The sequence below is a fragment of the Pararge aegeria genome, chromosome 26, assembly GCF_905163445.1.
Source record: "Pararge aegeria chromosome 26, ilParAegt1.1, whole genome shotgun sequence".
Lineage (NCBI taxonomy): Eukaryota > Metazoa > Arthropoda > Insecta > Lepidoptera > Nymphalidae > Pararge > Pararge aegeria.
In genome coordinates this window covers 8937591-8958957 of record NC_053205.1, presented here as the reverse complement: position 1 = coordinate 8958957, position 21367 = coordinate 8937591, and the positions used below count along the sequence as shown (strand labels likewise).

Below are 21367 nucleotides of genomic sequence, written 5' to 3'. Positions count from 1 at the left end.
GTAGCTTGTGTTATAGGTACTAAAATCAGTCATCTTAGTACCCATAACACAAGAGTGAGTAGGATCTCGACTTCACTCTCGGGGGGCCGAGTTCGAATCCCAGCACTCACCTCTAACTTTAAAGTTATGTGTATACCAGCCTTACCCACTGACCTATCTCATAATATAATTTATACAGTTTTTTTTTTCTCTCTACAGAATCAACGGAGCACCCGCCAGGCCGTGTCAATCGAGGTGGCGGGTGGACTGCTGTCGTTGCGCACGCCTGCGACTCTTAACAGCGTGCGCACACCGGCGTTCTTGCGCACACTCTCCGAAAACATCTTCCAGTATGACTTAGTCGAAGAAGATGATCAGGTAATATCATACAATATATGTCATAGTTTCAAGGTTGATATGTTTTGGTATGAGACGTACTTATGATTTATTATTACAGTGTAAAGTTTTACCAGTGCATGTACAGTTGAAATATTCAATTTTAAAAGAAAACTTTTTCAATGACATATACTGGAACAAAGTACAACATCCTGTATGCACGCGGGCCGTCAGTCGAGGCCGGTTATGCACTTCGGGCGCGTTCAATAGGTATGGCGAGCGCACGAACGTTACCTAGTTCGTCGCCTTATTAATGAATCACCCACTGATGTACGAGACAAAATTAATCCTCGTAATATTAAATTATAACTGTAGTCCTTCTTTTTAAGTAACTTGTGATCATTTTTATACACAACATGGTAAACTGGCAATAATGTTCTGTAGTTAACGTACCTAGACTTAATTCTCTGTTAGCATATATTACAAACCTGGGTGGTTTTCTGATGCTAGCTATAAGTATTTTTTATTTTTTTGGAAACTTTATGTAATAAATAAATAATTATTGAATTAACTGCAGCGCGGGTTCCCGATTTCTTTGCCATTCTCAGAACAAGGATGGCTTTTTTCTGTGAAAGGCTTTAGACGCAGCACCAATACCTTAAAAATCCGTTTGTCAAGTATCGGTATTGCGTGCACCGGTGCGAGAACAATAATTTTAGGTTTTAAGTTAATTTAAACTTTGAAACATATTTATACTTATAATAAAACTGTAACTGGAAGATCTCTGTATATTTAATATATTTTGAAAATTTTGACCGGGGGATGCTTTATAATCGATACTGAGTCCAAAACAGGTTTTTATTTCATTTACATTTAAAACTACTGAATGGATTTAAATAAAATTTGGTATAGTGGTAGCTGATATCCCGGGCCAAAATATAGGATCGGGATTTTTATCCTGATAAACAATAATCCTCCGGGAAATGAGATATATTTTTTTTATTCATTTTACTTCATATCTCCGTTAAATTTGCACCGAGTTTAATAATTCTTTTTTTATTTGACAGTGTATACTACCAAGCGTGTATCGTCTAATTTTAATAAAGATCTGATGAATATTGTCTGAGATCAAGGACATAATTCTTCACAGATAACAGCAAGTCATATGGGACAACGATCGAATGCATGCGTACCATCCTACTAATATTATAAATGCGAAAGCTTGTGAGAATAGATGTATGGATGGATGTATGTATGGATGGATGTATGTATGGATGGATAGATGGATGGATGCTTGTTACGCTTTAACGCTACATCGAATTAACCGATTTGGCTGGAATTTGGCAGAGGCATACAACATAGTCTGGAATAGCTCATAGGCTTCTTTTTATCCCTGAAAAGCAAACAAATTCTACAGGATAGCATGGCCATTTTTTCCGCATTTTTCTTTCAAAATCCGCGCAACGGAGTTCTAGATTCACATGGTTTTTAGGATAGGCATAGTTGAAATATATAAAAAATGGCTACAGTCACGAGATTAATAAAGTAATAAAATTTCAAGCACTTTAAAATAAAAACATATTTTCTCTCTTTCCAGGCTCCAGCTCAGAACCTACAGCTGTCGGACAACGTACTCAACCGTCACGAATGTGCGGGCACGTTGACTGCCTTGCTCAGTAGAGTAAGCGTTCTCGAAGGCGTGAATTGGCGGGACGCTCTCGTCGCCACCCTGGAGGGGAGTGCGAGGGCGAACGTCAAATGGCTTTTGACACAGGTGAGCGAGTTATGTGGGCGTCATAAGAAGGCTCAGAGTCATTCAGCGGGCGATGGAGAAAACTATACTGGGAGTATGAGGAGATCCGTAGAAGAACCAGAGTTGCGGCTCTAGGCACTAGGTTTACAGCAGGAAAATTACATAAAACGGCGAAAATTCTCCTCACATAAGAGTTGTATATCAATTTTAGTGTAGGCAGTGCTTTTGCGCTTGTATGAAGTGCACGCCACTGGCGAGTCGCAAAGCTAAAGTGAAAATGGACGTTGGGGTCACAAGGTGCTGGAATGGCGACCCTGCACTGAAAATGCAGACTCCCCACGAGGTGGATAGATGAATCACTGGACATAGGTCCTTTGTAAAGATTTCAAACTCCACTGCCCTCTGTCGCCTGTACAAGTTGTCACTCAATGCAAGTTCTTTTTTTTTTTTAATTATTATTCCACTACAAGTTAGCCCTCGACTGCAATTTCAGGTAGTATGTGATGATGCAGTTTAAGATGGTAGCGGGCTTAACTGTAGTCATACCCCTAATCGTTTTCCACGCGACATCGCACCGGAACACTAAATCGCTTAGCGGCACGTCTTTATCAGTAGGTTGGTAACCATCTACGGCCAAAGCCACCCACCAGACCAGACCAGAGAAAATTCGGAAATTATAAATTCTGAAATTGCTTCCACCGAGAATCGAACTCGAGGCCTCCTACTGAAATTTACAGCGCTAACCGTTGCTGCAATCTCACCTGGTGGTAAGTGATGATAAAGTCTAAGATGGCGTGCTAGACTGTTTGGTGAGCGACAATAAAATCACCAAAACCATACAGTGGCGTGCACAGGGCCTTCGACCAGGGTATGCATAAAGCAGGAACATGGCATAAAATGAAAATTTCCCCTCCAATACGAGTTACATAAATTAATTTGGGTATGCAGTGCTTTTGTGCATGTATAAAGTGCACGCCACTAAAACCATACCTAATCGATTTCTACTCCGGCATTTCCCTTCCCCCAGTTGTCTCGTACGACACCCTCGGGAAGAGTAGGGGTGGTGATAACTGTATTTTGATCCACGTGGAATACACTATTAAATGCTTGTTAATACATTATTTCCAGGCTATATGCAACAGTAAGGAGGATTTCAAGCCGCACGCTAGTGCCCTGCGCCCGGCGTTGCTGGCGGTCATCGTCAGCACTGCAAAGGACAACAAGCTGAACGGTCTACATATTGATATCGTAAGTGACACTAATTCTAAACCGACTTTCTACAGTCAATTACATCAATTTCAAGAATGCCTACTTTATAAACACTTTGAACGTCAAGTCAGTCTGTCTATATTCTGAAATGATTTTGTCATTGCTCTTAATTAAATAAATAATAATAAAAAAAAAAAAATACAATATCAATACACAATAGAATATCATCATAGTAAATAAAAGCTGTATTTGTACTGTTTGACAGTTAAAAAAGGAGTGCTCCGATCGTCACCAAACTTTACAGGATTACTCGCCAGGTCAATCCGGAGATTCCCTGAAAGTTTCATTGAAATCGGTCCAGCCGTTTCGGAGCCTATACGGAACATACCCACACAGTTTCATATATATATATATATATATATATGGATTTCTGCAAAGTAACGCCTGCTTCTATGTAATATGATGTCTATACCCAAACCCCGATTGCTTATATTACAGATGGATACATTAATATTTTGGAACGAGACTAACGAGCCCTCTAGCAACTTAAACTCGACCATAGATTGCATAATAACGACAGCCATAGACAATAGACTGAACAAGAGCATCTACTACATGCTGTTGGATAAATTGACCAAAATGTTGCACCGTTCTGTGACTATCAACTGGAGTTTTTTCGAGAATCGATTAGCAGGTACGTAGCTATTTCATATCGGAATAACTTCGCAAGGATGTCTGTCTATCGGTATTGTCTCTCATTTATGGGTGGGGGTGCTCGAGAACTTTTTGATGTTGCAGATTGCTCGCTGGTATCTTATACCTAATCTATAAAGCTGAAGAGTTTGTTGGTGATGATCTCAAATTCAAATTTAAAACTTCTTTATTAATGTAGGCCTATCACAGGCACTTATGAAGCGTTCATACATATATGTTTACATAATTGTAAGGGGATGGTGATAACTTCGTTCGCCAACTTAAACCTAAATCTACGAGGGTTCCAACGCGCCCTGCTCTAAGAAGATCCCACAACAAACCCGGGTTAGCCGGGTAATTTTTTTTTTGTTAGCACCATCTCACAGTAAATTTATATTACGCTATGAAGTTAGAAAACTCAGGAACGATTCGTCCGATTTGAAAAATTCTTTTAGTGTTAGATAGCCCATTTACCGAGGAAAGGGTATGCTACAACTAATATGAGCATAGTAAAAATGAAGAATGTTTCAAAATCGGGACTTTTTTTCCTTTAGACAGCTTTTGCTGCATGCGCTGCGCTGCGTAAACGGTTAAAATTTCGATTTGGTAGATTCACTACAAACAGACTGACTTGAAATTTCAAATGTGCTCATAAACTGGGCCCACTTGAATGAAATAAATGAATTTTGAATTTTGAATTTTCATAAAATCATGTATGACAAAGTTGTTCCTCTTTAAAAGTTTTAAAAAAACGAAACGATCCACGATAGCATACGTCTGTCTATTAAGGTTGCTTATACGCGGACAAAGTCGCGAGGGACCGATAGTTTTTACAAAAAAAACTATATTGTTTTTTATATATACTACAAAAAAAACGTGTATACTTCTACACTAAAATTATATTATTTGTTTGTCTGGATTGAATACGTTCCAAAACTACTGGACCTAATTGAAAAATTCTTACACCATTAGAATCCTGTGATCCTGATCAACGCGATAAAATATTTTTATTAAATTCTCGCACACACACTACTTCTTGTCATATGCGGTAGTTCAGGGGTCTGAGAATAACGCACATCACACTACAAAATTCAAAATTCAAAATTCAAAATTCAAAATTTATTTATTTCAAGTAGGCCTACTTTATAAGCACTTTTGAAACGGCAAGTATGTCTGTTTGTAGTGTCTCTACTTCCAGTTTGGAAAGCTGAAAAGAACAACAAAACATCCGCGCAATTATGTGAAAAAGGCGGCCTATAATACTTTAGATTTTCACACAAAAAATAAATAAATAATAAAATAAAATAATAAATGTAATAATACAATACAATAATATATATTAACTAGTGGGGACCCCAGCGCCATCTGTCAGGCTAATTTGTGAATCTAAACCATCCAGGGTGCCACCCAAACGTATACCAAAAAATTCATTCAAATCGGTCCAGCCGTCTAGGAGGAGTTCAGTGACACACACGCACACAAGAAATATATATATATATATATATAAAGATATATATATATTTATATATACACATACATACACATATAGTATTAATATATTAAAGTGTCAAATAGTGCCTCCTTACACGACTTTTTAAAATAGCAAGGGACTTAGAACGTCGAATGTAAATTTTATATTTTTAATGATTTCAGAGCCCAATTCAGAGACCGCAAAATACTACATAGATATTATGAAACGGGTATTACAATGCAATGTGTATATACCGGAGTTGCTACCAGCTTTGACCGCTACACTTGGAAATGTGCGGGCAATGTCCGAACTGACCACGCTGTTCGCTCTCGCCATGGCCGCCGCTCGAGACAGGGGGGAGGGCGAGGGGGAATGGCTCAATAGGTAAGACAATTTTTTCCAACCCATTAAAATACCAAGATTTTTCACAGTTCTGTTACAAGGCAGAACAGAACCATCAAAAGTAACTGGAGGAATATCGGAGAAATTGATCAATTTGCCTGGAATTACCGAAAATAATAGCCTGAGATTTGCTTCCGTTAACCAATAATCCATAAGACTTACTCCAGCCACAGATAGCACTAAGGTCTGCATTAAGTTGTTCAACAGCCTCAGATACATCTGCAACCAGAGCAGACACATATATTTGTAAATCATCCGCATAAAGATGAAAAGGTGATCAGTCATAGTATTTATGAAGATGGAGAATAGAAGAGGAGATAGAAAACCACCCTGTGGAACACCAGCATGGAGGTGGCAGTACGCAGAAAATGTATCCCTGACACGTACTCATTGCGTACGGCCATGCAAATAAGAATGAAACCAGCGAACCACCGGTGAAAAGATATTAATGGATTCAAGAATGGCCAAGAGGATATCAAAATTCACAGTATTGAACGCATTAGAGAAATCAATTAATGTCAAAATGGTAACCTTCTTGTTATCAATTCCAAAACGTATATCATCACAGACTTTATCATCAAAGCCGTGACAGTGCTGTGCCCACGACGAAAACCAGATTGAAAAGGACAGAGTATATTGTTTTTAGAAAGAAATAATGAGAGTTGAGAGTGGACAATACGCTCTAGGACTTTAGACAAGAACGGAAGAATAGAAATAGGCCGGTAATGAGAATACAAGGAATACAATATCATCATAGTAAATAAAAGTTTAAAAATAGGAGTGCTCCGATCGTCACCAAACTTTACAGGATTACTCGCCAGGTAAATCCGGAGATTCCCTGAAAGTTTCATAGAAATCGGTCCAGCCGTTTCGAAGCCTATACGGAACATACCCGCACACTTTCGCTTTTATATTTTCAATATTATCTCGGAACATGTTATGTTATGTTATTAGATCAAATTTGTTAACCTACAATCACGCGATTAAACATTTCAATTAATAAAACTGTCATACCACTAACAGGTTAGCCCGCTACCATCTTACACTTATCAGCAGGTGAGATTGTCAAGGGCTAACCTGTAGTGGAATTAAAACAATTTGCAGGTACCGGAAAGTGCTGGACCGTTTACGTAGAAGCGACCACGGGGAGTACATCAAGCTTCTGCGGGAGGCGCAGAAAGGTTTCCCGGGATGCTGTGACGAGACTCACTTCCGGTAAGCGGAGGCAAATATTTACTCACTAGCTGATGCCCGCATTTTTGACGACCTCCCCGGCGCAACGGTCAGGCGCTCTGAGTTTAAGTAGGAGGTCCAGGGTTCGATTCCTGGCAGGAGCAGTTTGGGAATTAATGAATTTTCTCTGGCCCGGTCTGGTGCGAGACTTTGACCGTGGCTGGATACCACCCTACCGACAATGCGATTAAGTGTTCCGGTGCGATGTCGCGTTGAAAATGATGAGCTGTATGACGACTTTACTCCGAAACAGGTTAGCCCGCTAAAATCTTAGACAGCATCATAATTTACCACCGAGTGAGATGCCAGTCAAGGGCTAACTTGTAGTGGAATAAAAAAAAACAAAAAATCCTCGTCCGCGGTTTTTTACACATCCCCCTGGAATAGTTCGAACCGATCTACTTGATTCTTGTCTCAGTTATAGCTAAAAGGACGGTGAGTAACATAAGCTACTATTTATTTCCGGAAAACAAAAAAAAACCACTGGATTAAAAAAAAAAAAAGTGTAATATACGCGGACGAAGAACGCTAGCTAGCTAGCTAGCTATTATACTATTATACTACAACGGTTCTCCTCCCACAATGAGAAGAACGAAAAGAACCTAACACCCCCCCCCCCCCACTTCGACTTACTTTTTGGTTTTGCCATCTTTCGATGAATAGCAGAACTATTAATGACTTTTTTGAAATATCACGCAATATCTCTTTAGTTCAGCAACTCGCCGCTAGGTGGCATTGGTTGTAACGGCGTTACTGCACATGCGTAATCCCCCTCTTCACCCCGCAATCGTGGTAGCCCACATGCTTATATTTTTCTTAGGTTGGACAATGTTCTGTATAATTTGTGTACAAAGCTTTTTAAATATGAAAAACTAAATTTTTATTTATTCATATTTAAAACACTGTTATTGTTTTAAATATGACAGTAATTATAATTGGATAAGTTGATAAAAAAATGCTATCTATGCAATGGCTTTCCCGCGGCAGTCCTCGAGTGCCACACGCCTTTTTATTAATGTAATAAAATGTGTTACAGTTAAATATAATAAAAATAAATAAAATTCCAGATCTATAGCAGACCTCACTCCCAAGGTCACGGGTCGGCCGAAACTGCAGTGCCTTGAGATACTCGCGGCGTACGTGTCGGACGCGCGGCGCAACGAACGCGTCGCTAGCGTGTTCGACACCGTGGGGCTGGTGGAGATGACGAACACGCGTGAGGCACTCGCACTGGTGAGCGATTCTTATTTACAAAAGAGCTGTTTCTAGCACGTGACAAAACATAGTTCTAGTCGCAGAATTACGAAAATACAGAAACCATGTACACAACTAATATTGATGCATCAAAAACCACTTATCACACGACACACTCATATTGGCTAGAAGCAGGCGTATGGGCGTAAAAGGCGTTGGGGGTATATGTTTAATATAATTGCCGTACCCCTAACAGGTTAGCTCGATACCATCGTTTTGACAGCCGCCTGGCGCAGTGGGCAGTGACCCTGCTGTCTGAGTCCAACGCCGTGGGTTCGATTCCCACAACTGGAAAATGCTTGTGTGATGAACATGAATGTTTTTCAGTGTCTGGTTGTTTTTCTTTATATTATAAGTATTTATGTGTATTATATTCGAATAATATTCATCATCTTAGTACCCATAACACAAGCTACGCTTACGCTTAGTATATTTATTTATTATTTATATTAGACTGCATAAACTAACTTGTAGTAAATAAAAAAAAAAAAAAAAAGTGGATGCCTATGGCCATTTGATGAAGATGACGGTGATAACAAAAAAATAAAATTACTTATTTGTTTGTTTTAGATAAGAAACGGCCTGCACTTAATGGAGGAAAATCTGCGAAAGCGTATAGTGAGCCAAGTCGCCGGCACATGTCAGCAGTTGCCGGTCAAAGTGCGCAGTGTGGCCTACGGGGTGCTGGTCAAAGCGTTACAATGTAAGTGTTTAGAATATTTTGTTTTGACGGCCCACTGGCGCAGTGGCCAGCGACCCTTGTACTTTTTTTTTTTTTTTTTTTTTTTTTCTCTCTTCTTTGTCGTGTATATTTGAAGCTTTATATTGGATAGAAGCAGGCGTTTATTTGCGAAAATCAATGATATATTATGAAAATTAAGCTTAATTTGCTATATTCCGTGAAAAGCAGGAATCTGTATGGTGTGATTTATAATTTCTTCAATCCTTATACTAAACAAACCTTCTTTTTTTCGTAGGAACTTTTTCTTTCTTTTTAGCTCATATACATTTATAATATTAGTAAGGATTCCAATGAAAATGGAAATATTTATTTATTCTAGTGCTTCTGTCAACGGAACCCAAAGAACCTTTTGCTAAAAGGCGCGCCCGGGAGTCGAACTCGCTACTCCTCTCGCTCAGCGATGCTTACACTGAAACTGTACTGACGGGAGTAGCCCAGGGTTTGGTGGATGGAGATGCAGAAATTTCCGAAAGCGTAAGAGAGGGAGTCGGTGGATGCCTTAGTGAAGATTGCGGAGTCAGGTGAAAACTGCATACTTTTTTAATTCAAAATACACTCCGTACGGTAGTTAAGACTGCAAAGATCAATAAATATTTCGAGCGAAAATCCGTCGCGACAAAGAAATGTTGGTTTTAGGCATTCCCACCGGAACTTCAATTATAATAATTTCGCTTCCTGAGACAGAATTTGGGAATAAGAAATAAACAAATAGACACGCATGGAAGTATGGACGGTTTTAGCCTCATCACTTTATGGGATGTACAAAGTGCGTGTTTCGCCAAATAACCGAGTACTCTGTACCGATCCAAGTTTTTAAAAAAGAGAGAGACAAGCGAAAACAGACCAGGGCTGCGAGCGATCGGTAATTCCGCTCCCGCTTCAAGTGTTCCTTATGCAAGTTTAGACTTCTCATGTACAGATTGCAAGTGTCGTTTATGCAAGTGTCGTTTATGCAAGTTTAGTACGTCTTTGCAAGTGTCGTTTATGCAAGTTTAATAAGTCTTTGCAAGTGTCGTTTATGCAAGTTTAGTACGTCTTTGCAAGTGTCGTTTATGCAAGTTTAATAAGTCTTTGCAAGTGTCGTTTATGCAAGTTTAATAAGTCTTTGCAAGTGTCGTTTATGCAAGTTTAGTACGTCTTTGCAAGTGTCGTTTATGCAAGTTTAATAAGTCTTTGCAAGTGTCGTTTATGCAAGTTCAATACGTTTTTGCAAGTGTTGTTTATGCAAGTTTAGTACGTCTCATATACAGGGTGAAAGTGTAGTTTATGCAAGTTTAATACGTCTTTGCAAGTGTCGTTTATGCTAGTTTAGTACGTCTTTGCAAGTGTCGTTTATGCAAGTTTAATAAGTCTTTGCAAGTGTCGTTTATGCAAGTTTAGTACGTCTTTGCAAGTGTCGTTTTTGCAAGTTTAATAAGTCTTTGCAAGTGTCGTTTATGCAAGTTTAATACGTTTTTGCAAGTGTCGTTTATGCAAGTTTAGTACGTCTCATATACAGGGTGAAAGTGTAGTTTATGCAAGTTTAATACGTCTTTGCAAGTGTCGTTTATGCTAGTTTAGTACGTCTTTGCAAGTGTCGTTTATGCAAGTTTAATAAGTCTTTGCAAGTGTCGTTTATGCAAGTTTAGTACGTCTTTGCAAGTGTCGTTTATGCAAGTTTAATAAGTCTTTGCAAGTGTCGTTTATGCAAGTTTAATACGTCGATGCAAGTGTCGTTTATGCAAGTTTAGTACGTCTTTGCAAGTGTCGTTTATGCAAGTTTAGTACGTCGATGCAAGTGGCGTTTATGCAAGTTTAGTACGTCTTTGCAAGTGTCGTTTATGCAAGTTTAGTACGTCTTTGCAAGTGTCGTTTATGCAAGTTTAATACGTCTTTGCAAGTGTCGTTTATGCTAGTTTAGTACTTCTTTACCAGTGTCGTTTATGCAAGTTTAATACGTCGATGCAAGTGTCGTTTATGCAAGTTTAGTACGTCTTTGCAAGTGTCGTTTATGCAAGTTTAGTACGTCGATGCAAGTGTCGTTTATGCAAGTTTAGTACGTTTTTGCAAGTGTTGTTTATGCAAGTTTAGTACGTCTCATATACAGGGTGAAAGTGTAGTTTATGCAAGTTTAATACGTCTTTGCATGTGTCGTTTATGCTAGTTTAGTACGTCTTTGCAAGTGTCGTTTATGCAAGTTTAGTACGTCTTTGCAAGTGTCGTTTATGCAAGTTTAGTACGTTTTTGCAAGTGTTGTTTATGCAAGTTTAGTACGTCTCATATACAGGGTGAAAGTGTAGTTTATGCAAGTTTAATACGTCTTTGCATGTGTCGTTTATGCTAGTTTAGTACGTCTTTGCAAGTGTCGTTTATGCAAGTTTAATAAGTCTTTGCAAGTGTCGTTTATGCAAGTTTAGTACGTCTTTGCAAGTGTCGTTTATGCAAGTTTAATAAGTCTTTGCAAGTGTCGTTTATGCAAGTTTAATACGTTTTTGCAAGTGTCGTTTATGCAAGTTTAGTACGTCTCATATACAGGGTGAAAGTGTAGTTTATGCAAGTTTAATAGGTCTTTGCAAGTGTCGTTTATGCTAGTTTAGTACTTCTTTACCAGTGTCGTTTATGCAAGTTTAATACGTCGATGCAAGTGGCGTTTATGCAAGTTTAGTACTTCTTTGTAAGTGTCGTTTATGCAAGTTTAGTAGGTCGATGCAAGTGGCGTTTATGCAAGTTTAGTACGTCTTTGCAAGTGTCGTTTATGCAAGTTTAGTAGGTCGATGCAAGTGGCGTTTATGCAAGTTTAGTACGTCTTTGCAAGTGTCGTTTATGCAAGTTTAGTACGTCTTTGCAAGTGTCGTTTATGCAAGTTTAGTACGTCGATGCAAGTGTCGTTTATGCAAGTTTAGTACATCTTTGCAAGTGTCGTTTATGCAAGTTTAATACGTCGATGCAAGTGGCGTTTATGCAAGTTTAGTACTTCTTTGTAAGTGTCGTTTATGCAAGTTTAGTAGGTCGATGCAAGTGGCGTTTATGCAAGTTTAGTACGTCTTTGTAAGTGTCGTTTATGCAAGTTTAGTAGGTCGATGCAAGTGGCGTTTATGCAAGTTTAGTACGTCTTTGCAAGTGTCGTTTATGCAAGTTTAGTACGTCTTTGCAAGTGTCGTTTATGCAAGTTTAGTACGTCGATGCAAGTGTCGTTTATGCAAGTTTAGTACATCTTTGCAAGTGTCGTTTATGCAAGTTTAATACGTCGATGCAAGTGTCGTTTATGCAAGTTTAGTACGTCTTTGGAAGCGTCGTTTATGCAAGTTTAATACGTCGATGCAAGTGGCGTTTATGCAAGTTTAGTACGTCTTTGTAAGTGTCGTTTATGCAAGTTTAGTACGTCGATGCAAGTGGCGTTTATGCAAGTTTAGTACGTCTTTGCAAGTGTCGTTTATGCAAGTTTAGTACGTCTCATATACAGGGTGAAAGTGTAGTTTATGCAAGTTTAATAGGTCTTTGCAAGTGTCGTTTATGCTAGTTTAGTACTTCTTTACCAGTGTCGTTTATGCAAGTTTAATACGTCGATGCAAGTGGCGTTTATGCAAGTTTAGTACTTCTTTGTAAGTGTCGTTTATGCAAGTTTAGTAGGTCGATGCAAGTGGCGTTTATGCAAGTTTAGTACGTCTTTGCAAGTGTCGTTTATGCAAGTTTAGTAGGTCGATGCAAGTGGCGTTTATGCAAGTTTAGTACGTCTTTGCAAGTGTCGTTTATGCAAGTTTAGTACGTCTTTGCAAGTGTCGTTTATGCAAGTTTAGTACGTCGATGCAAGTGTCGTTTATGCAAGTTTAGTACATCTTTGCAAGTGTCGTTTATGCAAGTTTAATACGTCGATGCAAGTGGCGTTTATGCAAGTTTAGTACTTCTTTGTAAGTGTCGTTTATGCAAGTTTAGTAGGTCGATGCAAGTGGCGTTTATGCAAGTTTAGTACGTCTTTGTAAGTGTCGTTTATGCAAGTTTAGTAGGTCGATGCAAGTGGCGTTTATGCAAGTTTAGTACGTCTTTGCAAGTGTCGTTTATGCAAGTTTAGTACGTCTTTGCAAGTGTCGTTTATGCAAGTTTAGTACGTCGATGCAAGTGTCGTTTATGCAAGTTTAGTACATCTTTGCAAGTGTCGTTTATGCAAGTTTAATACGTCGATGCAAGTGTCGTTTATGCAAGTTTAGTACGTCTTTGGAAGCGTCGTTTATGCAAGTTTAATACGTCGATGCAAGTGGCGTTTATGCAAGTTTAGTACGTCTTTGTAAGTGTCGTTTATGCAAGTTTAGTACGTCGATGCAAGTGGCGTTTATGCAAGTTTAGTACGTCTTTGCAAGTGTCGTTTATGCAAGTTTAATACGTTTTTGCAAGTGTTGTTTATGCAAGTTTAGTACGTCTCATATACAGGGTGAAAGTGTAGTTTATGCAAGTTTAATACGTCTTTGCAAGTGTCATTTATGCTAGTTTAGTACGTCTTTGCAAGTGTCGTTTATGCAAGTTTAGTACGTCTTTGCAAGTGTCGTTTATGCAAGTTTAGTACGTCTTTGCAAGTGTCGTTTATGCAAGTTTAATAAGTCTTTGCAAGTGTCGTTTATGCAAGTTTAATAAGTCTTTGCAAGTGTCGTTTATGCAAGTTTAATACGTTTTTGCAAGTGTCGTTTATGCAAGTTTAGTACGTCTCATATACAGGGTGAAAGTGTAGTTTATGCAAGTTTAATAGGTCTTTGCAAGTGTCGTTTATGCTAGTTTAGTACTTCTTTACCAGTGTCGTTTATGCAAGTTTAATACGTCGATGCAAGTGGCGTTTATGCAAGTTTAGTACTTCTTTGTAAGTGTCGTTTATGCAAGTTTAGTAGGTCGATGCAAGTGGCGTTTATGCAAGTTTAGTACGTCTTTGCAAGTGTCGTTTATGCAAGTTTAGTAGGTCGATGCAAGTGGCGTTTATGCAAGTTTAGTACGTCTTTGCAAGTGTCGTTTATGCAAGTTTAGTACGTCTTTGCAAGTGTCGTTTATGCAAGTTTAGTACGTCGATGCAAGTGTCGTTTATGCAAGTTTAGTACATCTTTGCAAGTGTCGTTTATGCAAGTTTAATACGTCGATGCAAGTGGCGTTTATGCAAGTTTAGTACTTCTTTGTAAGTGTCGTTTATGCAAGTTTAGTAGGTCGATGCAAGTGGCGTTTATGCAAGTTTAGTACGTCTTTGTAAGTGTCGTTTATGCAAGTTTAGTAGGTCGATGCAAGTGGCGTTTATGCAAGTTTAGTACGTCTTTGCAAGTGTCGTTTATGCAAGTTTAATAAGTCTTTGCAAGTGTCGTTTATGCAAGTTCAATACGTTTTTGCAAGTGTTGTTTATGCAAGTTTAGTACGTCTCATATACAGGGTGAAAGTGTAGTTTATGCAAGTTTAATACGTCTTTGCAAGTGTCGTTTATGCTAGTTTAGTACGTCTTTGCAAGTGTCGTTTATGCAAGTTTAATAAGTCTTTGCAAGTGTCGTTTATGCAAGTTTAGTACGTCTTTGCAAGTGTCGTTTTTGCAAGTTTAATAAGTCTTTGCAAGTGTCGTTTATGCAAGTTTAATACGTTTTTGCAAGTGTCGTTTATGCAAGTTTAGTACGTCTCATATACAGGGTGAAAGTGTAGTTTATGCAAGTTTAATACGTCTTTGCAAGTGTCGTTTATGCTAGTTTAGTACGTCTTTGCAAGTGTCGTTTATGCAAGTTTAATAAGACTTTGCAAGTGTCGTTTATGCAAGTTTAGTACGTCTTTGCAAGTGTCGTTTATGCAAGTTTAATAAGTCTTTGCAAGTGTCGTTTATGCAAGTTTAATACGTCGATGCAAGTGTCGTTTATGCAAGTTTAGTACGTCTTTGCAAGTGTCGTTTATGCAAGTTTAGTACGTCGATGCAAGTGGCGTTTATGCAAGTTTAGTACGTCTTTGCAAGTGTCGTTTATGCAAGTTTAGTACGTCTTTGCAAGTGTCGTTTATGCAAGTTTAATACGTCTTTGCAAGTGTCGTTTATGCTAGTTTAGTACTTCTTTACCAGTGTCGTTTATGCAAGTTTAATACGTCGATGCAAGTGTCGTTTATGCAAGTTTAGTACGTCTTTGCAAGTGTCGTTTATGCAAGTTTAGTACGTCGATGCAAGTGTCGTTTATGCAAGTTTAGTACGTTTTTGCAAGTGTTGTTTATGCAAGTTTAGTACGTCTCATATACAGGGTGAAAGTGTAGTTTATGCAAGTTTAATACGTCTTTGCATGTGTCGTTTATGCTAGTTTAGTACGTCTTTGCAAGTGTCGTTTATGCAAGTTTAGTACGTCTTTGCAAGTGTCGTTTATGCAAGTTTAGTACGTTTTTGCAAGTGTTGTTTATGCAAGTTTAGTACGTCTCATATACAGGGTGAAAGTGTAGTTTATGCAAGTTTAATACGTCTTTGCATGTGTCGTTTATGCTAGTTTAGTACGTCTTTGCAAGTGTCGTTTATGCAAGTTTAATAAGTCTTTGCAAGTGTCGTTTATGCAAGTTTAGTACGTCTTTGCAAGTGTCGTTTATGCAAGTTTAATAAGTCTTTGCAAGTGTCGTTTATGCAAGTTTAATACGTTTTTGCAAGTGTCGTTTATGCAAGTTTAGTACGTCTCATATACAGGGTGAAAGTGTAGTTTATGCAAGTTTAATAGGTCTTTGCAAGTGTCGTTTATGCTAGTTTAGTACTTCTTTACCAGTGTCGTTTATGCAAGTTTAATACGTCGATGCAAGTGGCGTTTATGCAAGTTTAGTACTTCTTTGTAAGTGTCGTTTATGCAAGTTTAGTAGGTCGATGCAAGTGGCGTTTATGCAAGTTTAGTACGTCTTTGCAAGTGTCGTTTATGCAAGTTTAGTAGGTCGATGCAAGTGGCGTTTATGCAAGTTTAGTACGTCTTTGCAAGTGTCGTTTATGCAAGTTTAGTACGTCTTTGCAAGTGTCGTTTATGCAAGTTTAGTACGTCGATGCAAGTGTCGTTTATGCAAGTTTAGTACATGTTTGCAAGTGTCGTTTATGCAAGTTTAATACGTCGATGCAAGTGGCGTTTATGCAAGTTTAGTACTTCTTTGTAAGTGTCGTTTATGCAAGTTTAGTAGGTCGATGCAAGTGGCGTTTATGCAAGTTTAGTACGTCTTTGTAAGTGTCGTTTATGCAAGTTTAGTAGGTCGATGCAAGTGGCGTTTATGCAAGTTTAGTACGTCTTTGCAAGTGTCGTTTATGCAAGTTTAGTACGTCTTTGCAAGTGTCGTTTATGCAAGTTTAGTACGTCGATGCAAGTGTCGTTTATGCAAGTTTAGTACATCTTTGCAAGTGTCGTTTATGCAAGTTTAATACGTCGATGCAAGTGTCGTTTATGCAAGTTTAGTACGTCTTTGGAAGCGTCGTTTATGCAAGTTTAATACGTCGATGCAAGTGGCGTTTATGCAAGTTTAGTACGTCTTTGTAAGTGTCGTTTATGCAAGTTTAGTACGTCGATGCAAGTGGCGTTTATGCAAGTTTAGTACGTCTTTGCAAGTGTCGTTTATGCAAGTTTAATACGTTTTTGCAAGTGTTGTTTATGCAAGTTTAGTACGTCTCATATACAGGGTGAAAGTGTAGTTTATGCAAGTTTAATACGTCTTTGCAAGTGTCGTTTATGCTAGTTTAGTACGTCTTTGCAAGTGTCGTTTATGCAAGTTTAGTACGTCTTTGCAAGTGTCGTTTATGCAAGTTTAGTACGTCTTTGCAAGTGTCGTTTATGCAAGTTTAATAAGTCTTTGCAAGTGTCGTTTATGCAAGTTTAATAAGTCTTTGCAAGTGTCGTTTATGCAAGTTTAATACGTTTTTGCAAGTGTCGTTTATGCAAGTTTAGTACGTCTCATATACAGGGTGAAAGTGTAGTTTATGCAAGTTTAATAGGTCTTTGCAAGTGTCGTTTATGCTAGTTTAGTACTTCTTTACCAGTGTCGTTTATGCAAGTTTAATACGTCGATGCAAGTGGCGTTTATGCAAGTTTAGTACGTCTTTGCAAGTGTCGTTTATGCAAGTTTAGTAGGTCGATGCAAGTGGCGTTTATGCAAGTTTAGTACGTCTTTGCAAGTGTCGTTTATGCAAGTTTAGTAGGTCGATGCAAGTGGCGTTTATGCAAGTTTAGTACGTCTTTGCAAGTGTCGTTTATGCAAGTTTAGTACGTCTTTGCAAGTGTCGTTTATGCAAGTTTAGTACGTCGATGCAAGTGTCGTTTATGCAAGTTTAGTACATGTTTGCAAGTGTCGTTTATGCAAGTTTAATACGTCGATGCAAGTGGCGTTTATGCAAGTTTAGTACTTCTTTGTAAGTGTCGTTTATGCAAGTTTAGTAGGTCGATGCAAGTGGCGTTTATGCAAGTTTAGTACGTCTTTGTAAGTGTCGTTTATGCAAGTTTAGTAGGTCGATGCAAGTGGCGTTTATGCAAGTTTAGTACGTCTTTGCAAGTGTCGTTTATGCAAGTTTAGTACGTCTTTGCAAGTGTCGTTTATGCAAGTTTAGTACGTCGATGCAAGTGTCGTTTATGCAAGTTTAGTACATCTTTGCAAGTGTCGTTTATGCAAGTTTAATACGTCGATGCAAGTGTCGTTTATGCAAGTTTAGTACGTCTTTGGAAGCGTCGTTTATGCAAGTTTAATACGTCGATGCAAGTGGCGTTTATGCAAGTTTAGTACGTCTTTGTAAGTGTCGTTTATGCAAGTTTAGTACGTCGATGCAAGTGGCGTTTATGCAAGTTTAGTACGTCTTTGCAAGTGTCGTTTATGCAAGTTTAATACGTTTTTGCAAGTGTTGTTTATGCAAGTTTAGTACGTCTCATATACAGGGTGAAAGTGTAGTTTATGCAAGTTTAATACGTCTTTGCAAGTGTCGTTTATGCTAGTTTAGTACGTCTTTGCAAGTGTCGTTTATGCAAGTTTAGTACGTCTTTGCAAGTGTCGTTTATGCAAGTTTAGTACGTCTTTGCAAGTGTCGTTTATGCAAGTTTAATAAGTCTTTGCAAGTGTCGTTTATGCAAGTTTAATACGTTTTTGCAAGTGTCGTTTATGCAGGTTTAGTACGTCTCATATACAGGGTGAAAGTGTAGTTTATGCAAGTTTAATACGTCTTTGCAAGTGTCGTTTATGCTAGTTTAGTACTTCTTTACCAGTGTCGTTTATGCAAGTTTAATACGTCGATGCAAGTGTCGTTTATGCAAGTTTAGTACGTCTTTGCATGTGTTTAATACGTTTTTGCAAGTGTTGTTTATGCAAGTTTAGTACGTCTCATATACAGGGTGAAAGTGTAGTTTATGCAAGTTTAATACGTCTTTGCAAGTGTCATTTATGCTAGTTTAGTACGTCTTTGCAAGTGTCGTTTATGCAAGTTTAGTACGTCTTTGCAAGTGTCGTTTATGCAAGTTTAGTACGTCTTTGCAAGTGTCGTTTATGCAAGTTTAATAAGTCTTTGCAAGTGTCGTTTATGCAAGTTTAATACGTTTTTGCAAGTGTCGTTTATGCAGGTTTAGTACGTCTCATATACAGGGTGAAAGTGTAGTTTATGCAAGTTTAATACGTCTTTGCAAGTGTCGTTTATGCTAGTTTAGTACTTCTTTACCAGTGTCGTTTATGCAAGTTTAATACGTCGATGCAAGTGTCGTTTATGCAAGTTTAGTACGTCTTTGCAAGTGTAGTTTATGCAAGTTTAGTACGTTGATGCAAGTGGCGTTTATGCAAGTTTAGTACGTCTTTGCAAGTGTCGTTTATGCAAGTTTAGTACGTCCCGAGTTCACCCGATCGAGCCTTATCTGTGTGTGGTGCGCCAACAGAAGTTTTCACTATAATTTTTTTTATTTTCAGACTGTGCGAAAGTTTTCTATTAGCTCTGGCCGTACCCTTTAAGAACACATCGAAGTTGCCAGATGGTTCCAACTTGGCGGCCATGTTGGATTTATTCTTCCGACGTATCCGAGATCAGGAGATTTTCCAGAAGGCGACATTGAGAGAGGAACCATTAGAACTGCGGTATGTACTTTTTGAACTTGTACTTCTTTAGCGGCGTTAGAAAAAAAATCATGGGTGTGAAATTATACGATGTCACGAAATGCGCGCGCACATGGTTACACGACATTATCAGGATGAAGGTAACCGCGAAATCGAGTCAGAGGGGATTTAATCGTCCGCCAGCACACTATTTATGATGCGCGCGCACACCGTCACAAAAAACCGATACCATGAAGTTAGCTATAAGGTTTGACAGTGTACTTTCAACTGTCGAAGTCTGTGGGCTCATTCCGGTGATTTAATTGTACAAAAATCTCAAATGTTAAAGTTTAGTAAAACTTGGTGGTCCGGTAATGAGATAACTAGATAATGCGTTATAATATTTTTTTTATATAAAATATAACTCGAAGACGCCTGAACCGATTTGAAAAATTCTTTTTTTTTTTAAAGGGCATACTTTCCTGGTGGTCCCCCATTTTAAGTTTGGTCGAGCTGTTATTAAAAATCAACAATAATGTAACCCAAAGTAGCAAATTTTTCCCTATAAAGTAGATTATTTGGCGTGCGCTAATCGTTATGACCTACCAAAAACTTCGCGAGGTTCTATGTAACTAAAAAATTAAGGTCACAATAGCGTTTGTGTTCTAAAATTTAATTAGATCGCCGGTAGAACCCAACCTGGGCATATTTTTTTTTTTTTTTTTTTAAATATACTACGACAACGGGTTTGTTTTATAAATTTATTAAAACCACATTATTATTCATTTATTTAATTAAATTACATATATATATACTATATATATTTTTTAATACTTTTATTGCACACCATATAAAAAGAAAAGTATAACAAAACAACGGATACAATTTGGCGGCCATATCGCTTCATAGCGATTTCAACCAGGCAACCAATGGTGAAGAAAACAAATACAGAAAATAGTTAGGTGGTTCATATATACATATATTTCATTACCGAAATAAATATATATAATATGTATATAACAATACATGTTAGTTAATAAAAATATACATACAATTTGTAATTGTACACATAGCAACTACAAATATGTAAAAACTTCACAAATAATTTAGATGTATAATATTTATAGGTTATTTTATAGTAATTATGTAGGTAAATTTAACATCGCAAATACCTATGTGTAATTGTAAAACAGTCCAATTGTTCATTGTCTACTGAACTAGTAAAAACTGTGTTTCAGAAGTCAGCCTTGCTCAATTGGACACTACGAGCAAATAGTGAGAGATTTTAACAAAAGACATTTAAAATTAAATAAACACATTGGGCTTTTCTATTGCGCAGGCCAATAATATCTACGACAGCTTCTCAGTCTACTTTGACTCTTGGAAACCAGCGTGGCGCTGAACAAGGTACGTGGATATGGATATCGTGGACAATAGCCTTAGTACTCTACGTACGTACCTGAGTACGTACTAGAACTACTCGCTCGCAATCGAGCAGTCGTTATCTTATATTAAACTTTGTATCGTCAAAGTAAAATGGACCGAATGTCACGCGTTTTAGAGTCGCAAATCCATTATTTACAAAAGTTCTGTCGAAAGCCCGATCTAAAGGATTGTAGACGAATTTGAGCTTTAAATCGATCAAAATAAGATCCATTTTACTCCGATGTTCAACGACTCGTCGATTGCGAATCTTCTGCTAAAGCTACAGAGAAGTGACGTCAAAGGGTAACATTTAGTACCCCATAATAGGCAGTAATAGAGAAAAACCCCGATGGGCTATCGCATGGGATGCCACAATCATCAAATTTAAGGGAACATGTTTTTTTTTGTTTGACCATGACCATGTGGTCCCATTATCATCAGGTCAAGATCTGTTGAAGGGATCCTGGACAAATGTTTAAAAAAAAAATAATGTTGTAGAAAATGTTTATTTCTCGCTTTTTTTTTAGTATGGTATGGTTGTTTTTCACGGCAAACTTCCAACTTTGGTAATTTTCTCTTCCAATTAGCTTCTCAATTGTACCCATTAATATTTGTGATGCCATTTTATTACGTACTTTTCTCAAAAAATTAAGCTGAAATTGCTGGAAAAAAACGAACACGTATTAGTATTTTAGTATTTATTTGATTGAACTAGGTAATTAAATTAAAAACACGAACTGAGCAAAACGACGGAAACAATGTATATTTTTTCATAATAGGTGACGTTCAGTGTTGCAATTAACCGTTTCAACAACAAAGTCGGTTTTTCTTTGACAAAACTTGTTTTTTTTTTCTTTCTTACAATCGTGAGTGGTATTATAAATAGGTG

At 37.9% G+C, this 21367-nt stretch overlaps 1 protein-coding gene across 1 annotated transcript in view; it reads left to right on the top strand.

Annotated features, from left to right (window-relative positions):
* LOC120635175 overlaps positions 1-21367 on the top strand; it is a 96969-nt gene that overhangs the window by 41080 nt on the left and 34522 nt on the right. The window contains exons 28-38 of the mRNA XM_039906108.1: positions 199-357; positions 1913-2089; positions 3197-3316; positions 3776-3971; positions 5624-5825; positions 6948-7058; positions 8144-8309; positions 8901-9033; positions 9392-9593; positions 18931-19095; positions 20393-20460. Of these exons, the coding sequence (XP_039762042.1) occupies positions 199-357; positions 1913-2089; positions 3197-3316; positions 3776-3971; positions 5624-5825; positions 6948-7058; positions 8144-8309; positions 8901-9033; positions 9392-9593; positions 18931-19095; positions 20393-20460 (1699 nt within the window). The remainder of the gene's footprint in view (positions 1-198; positions 358-1912; positions 2090-3196; positions 3317-3775; positions 3972-5623; positions 5826-6947; positions 7059-8143; positions 8310-8900; positions 9034-9391; positions 9594-18930; positions 19096-20392; positions 20461-21367) is intronic.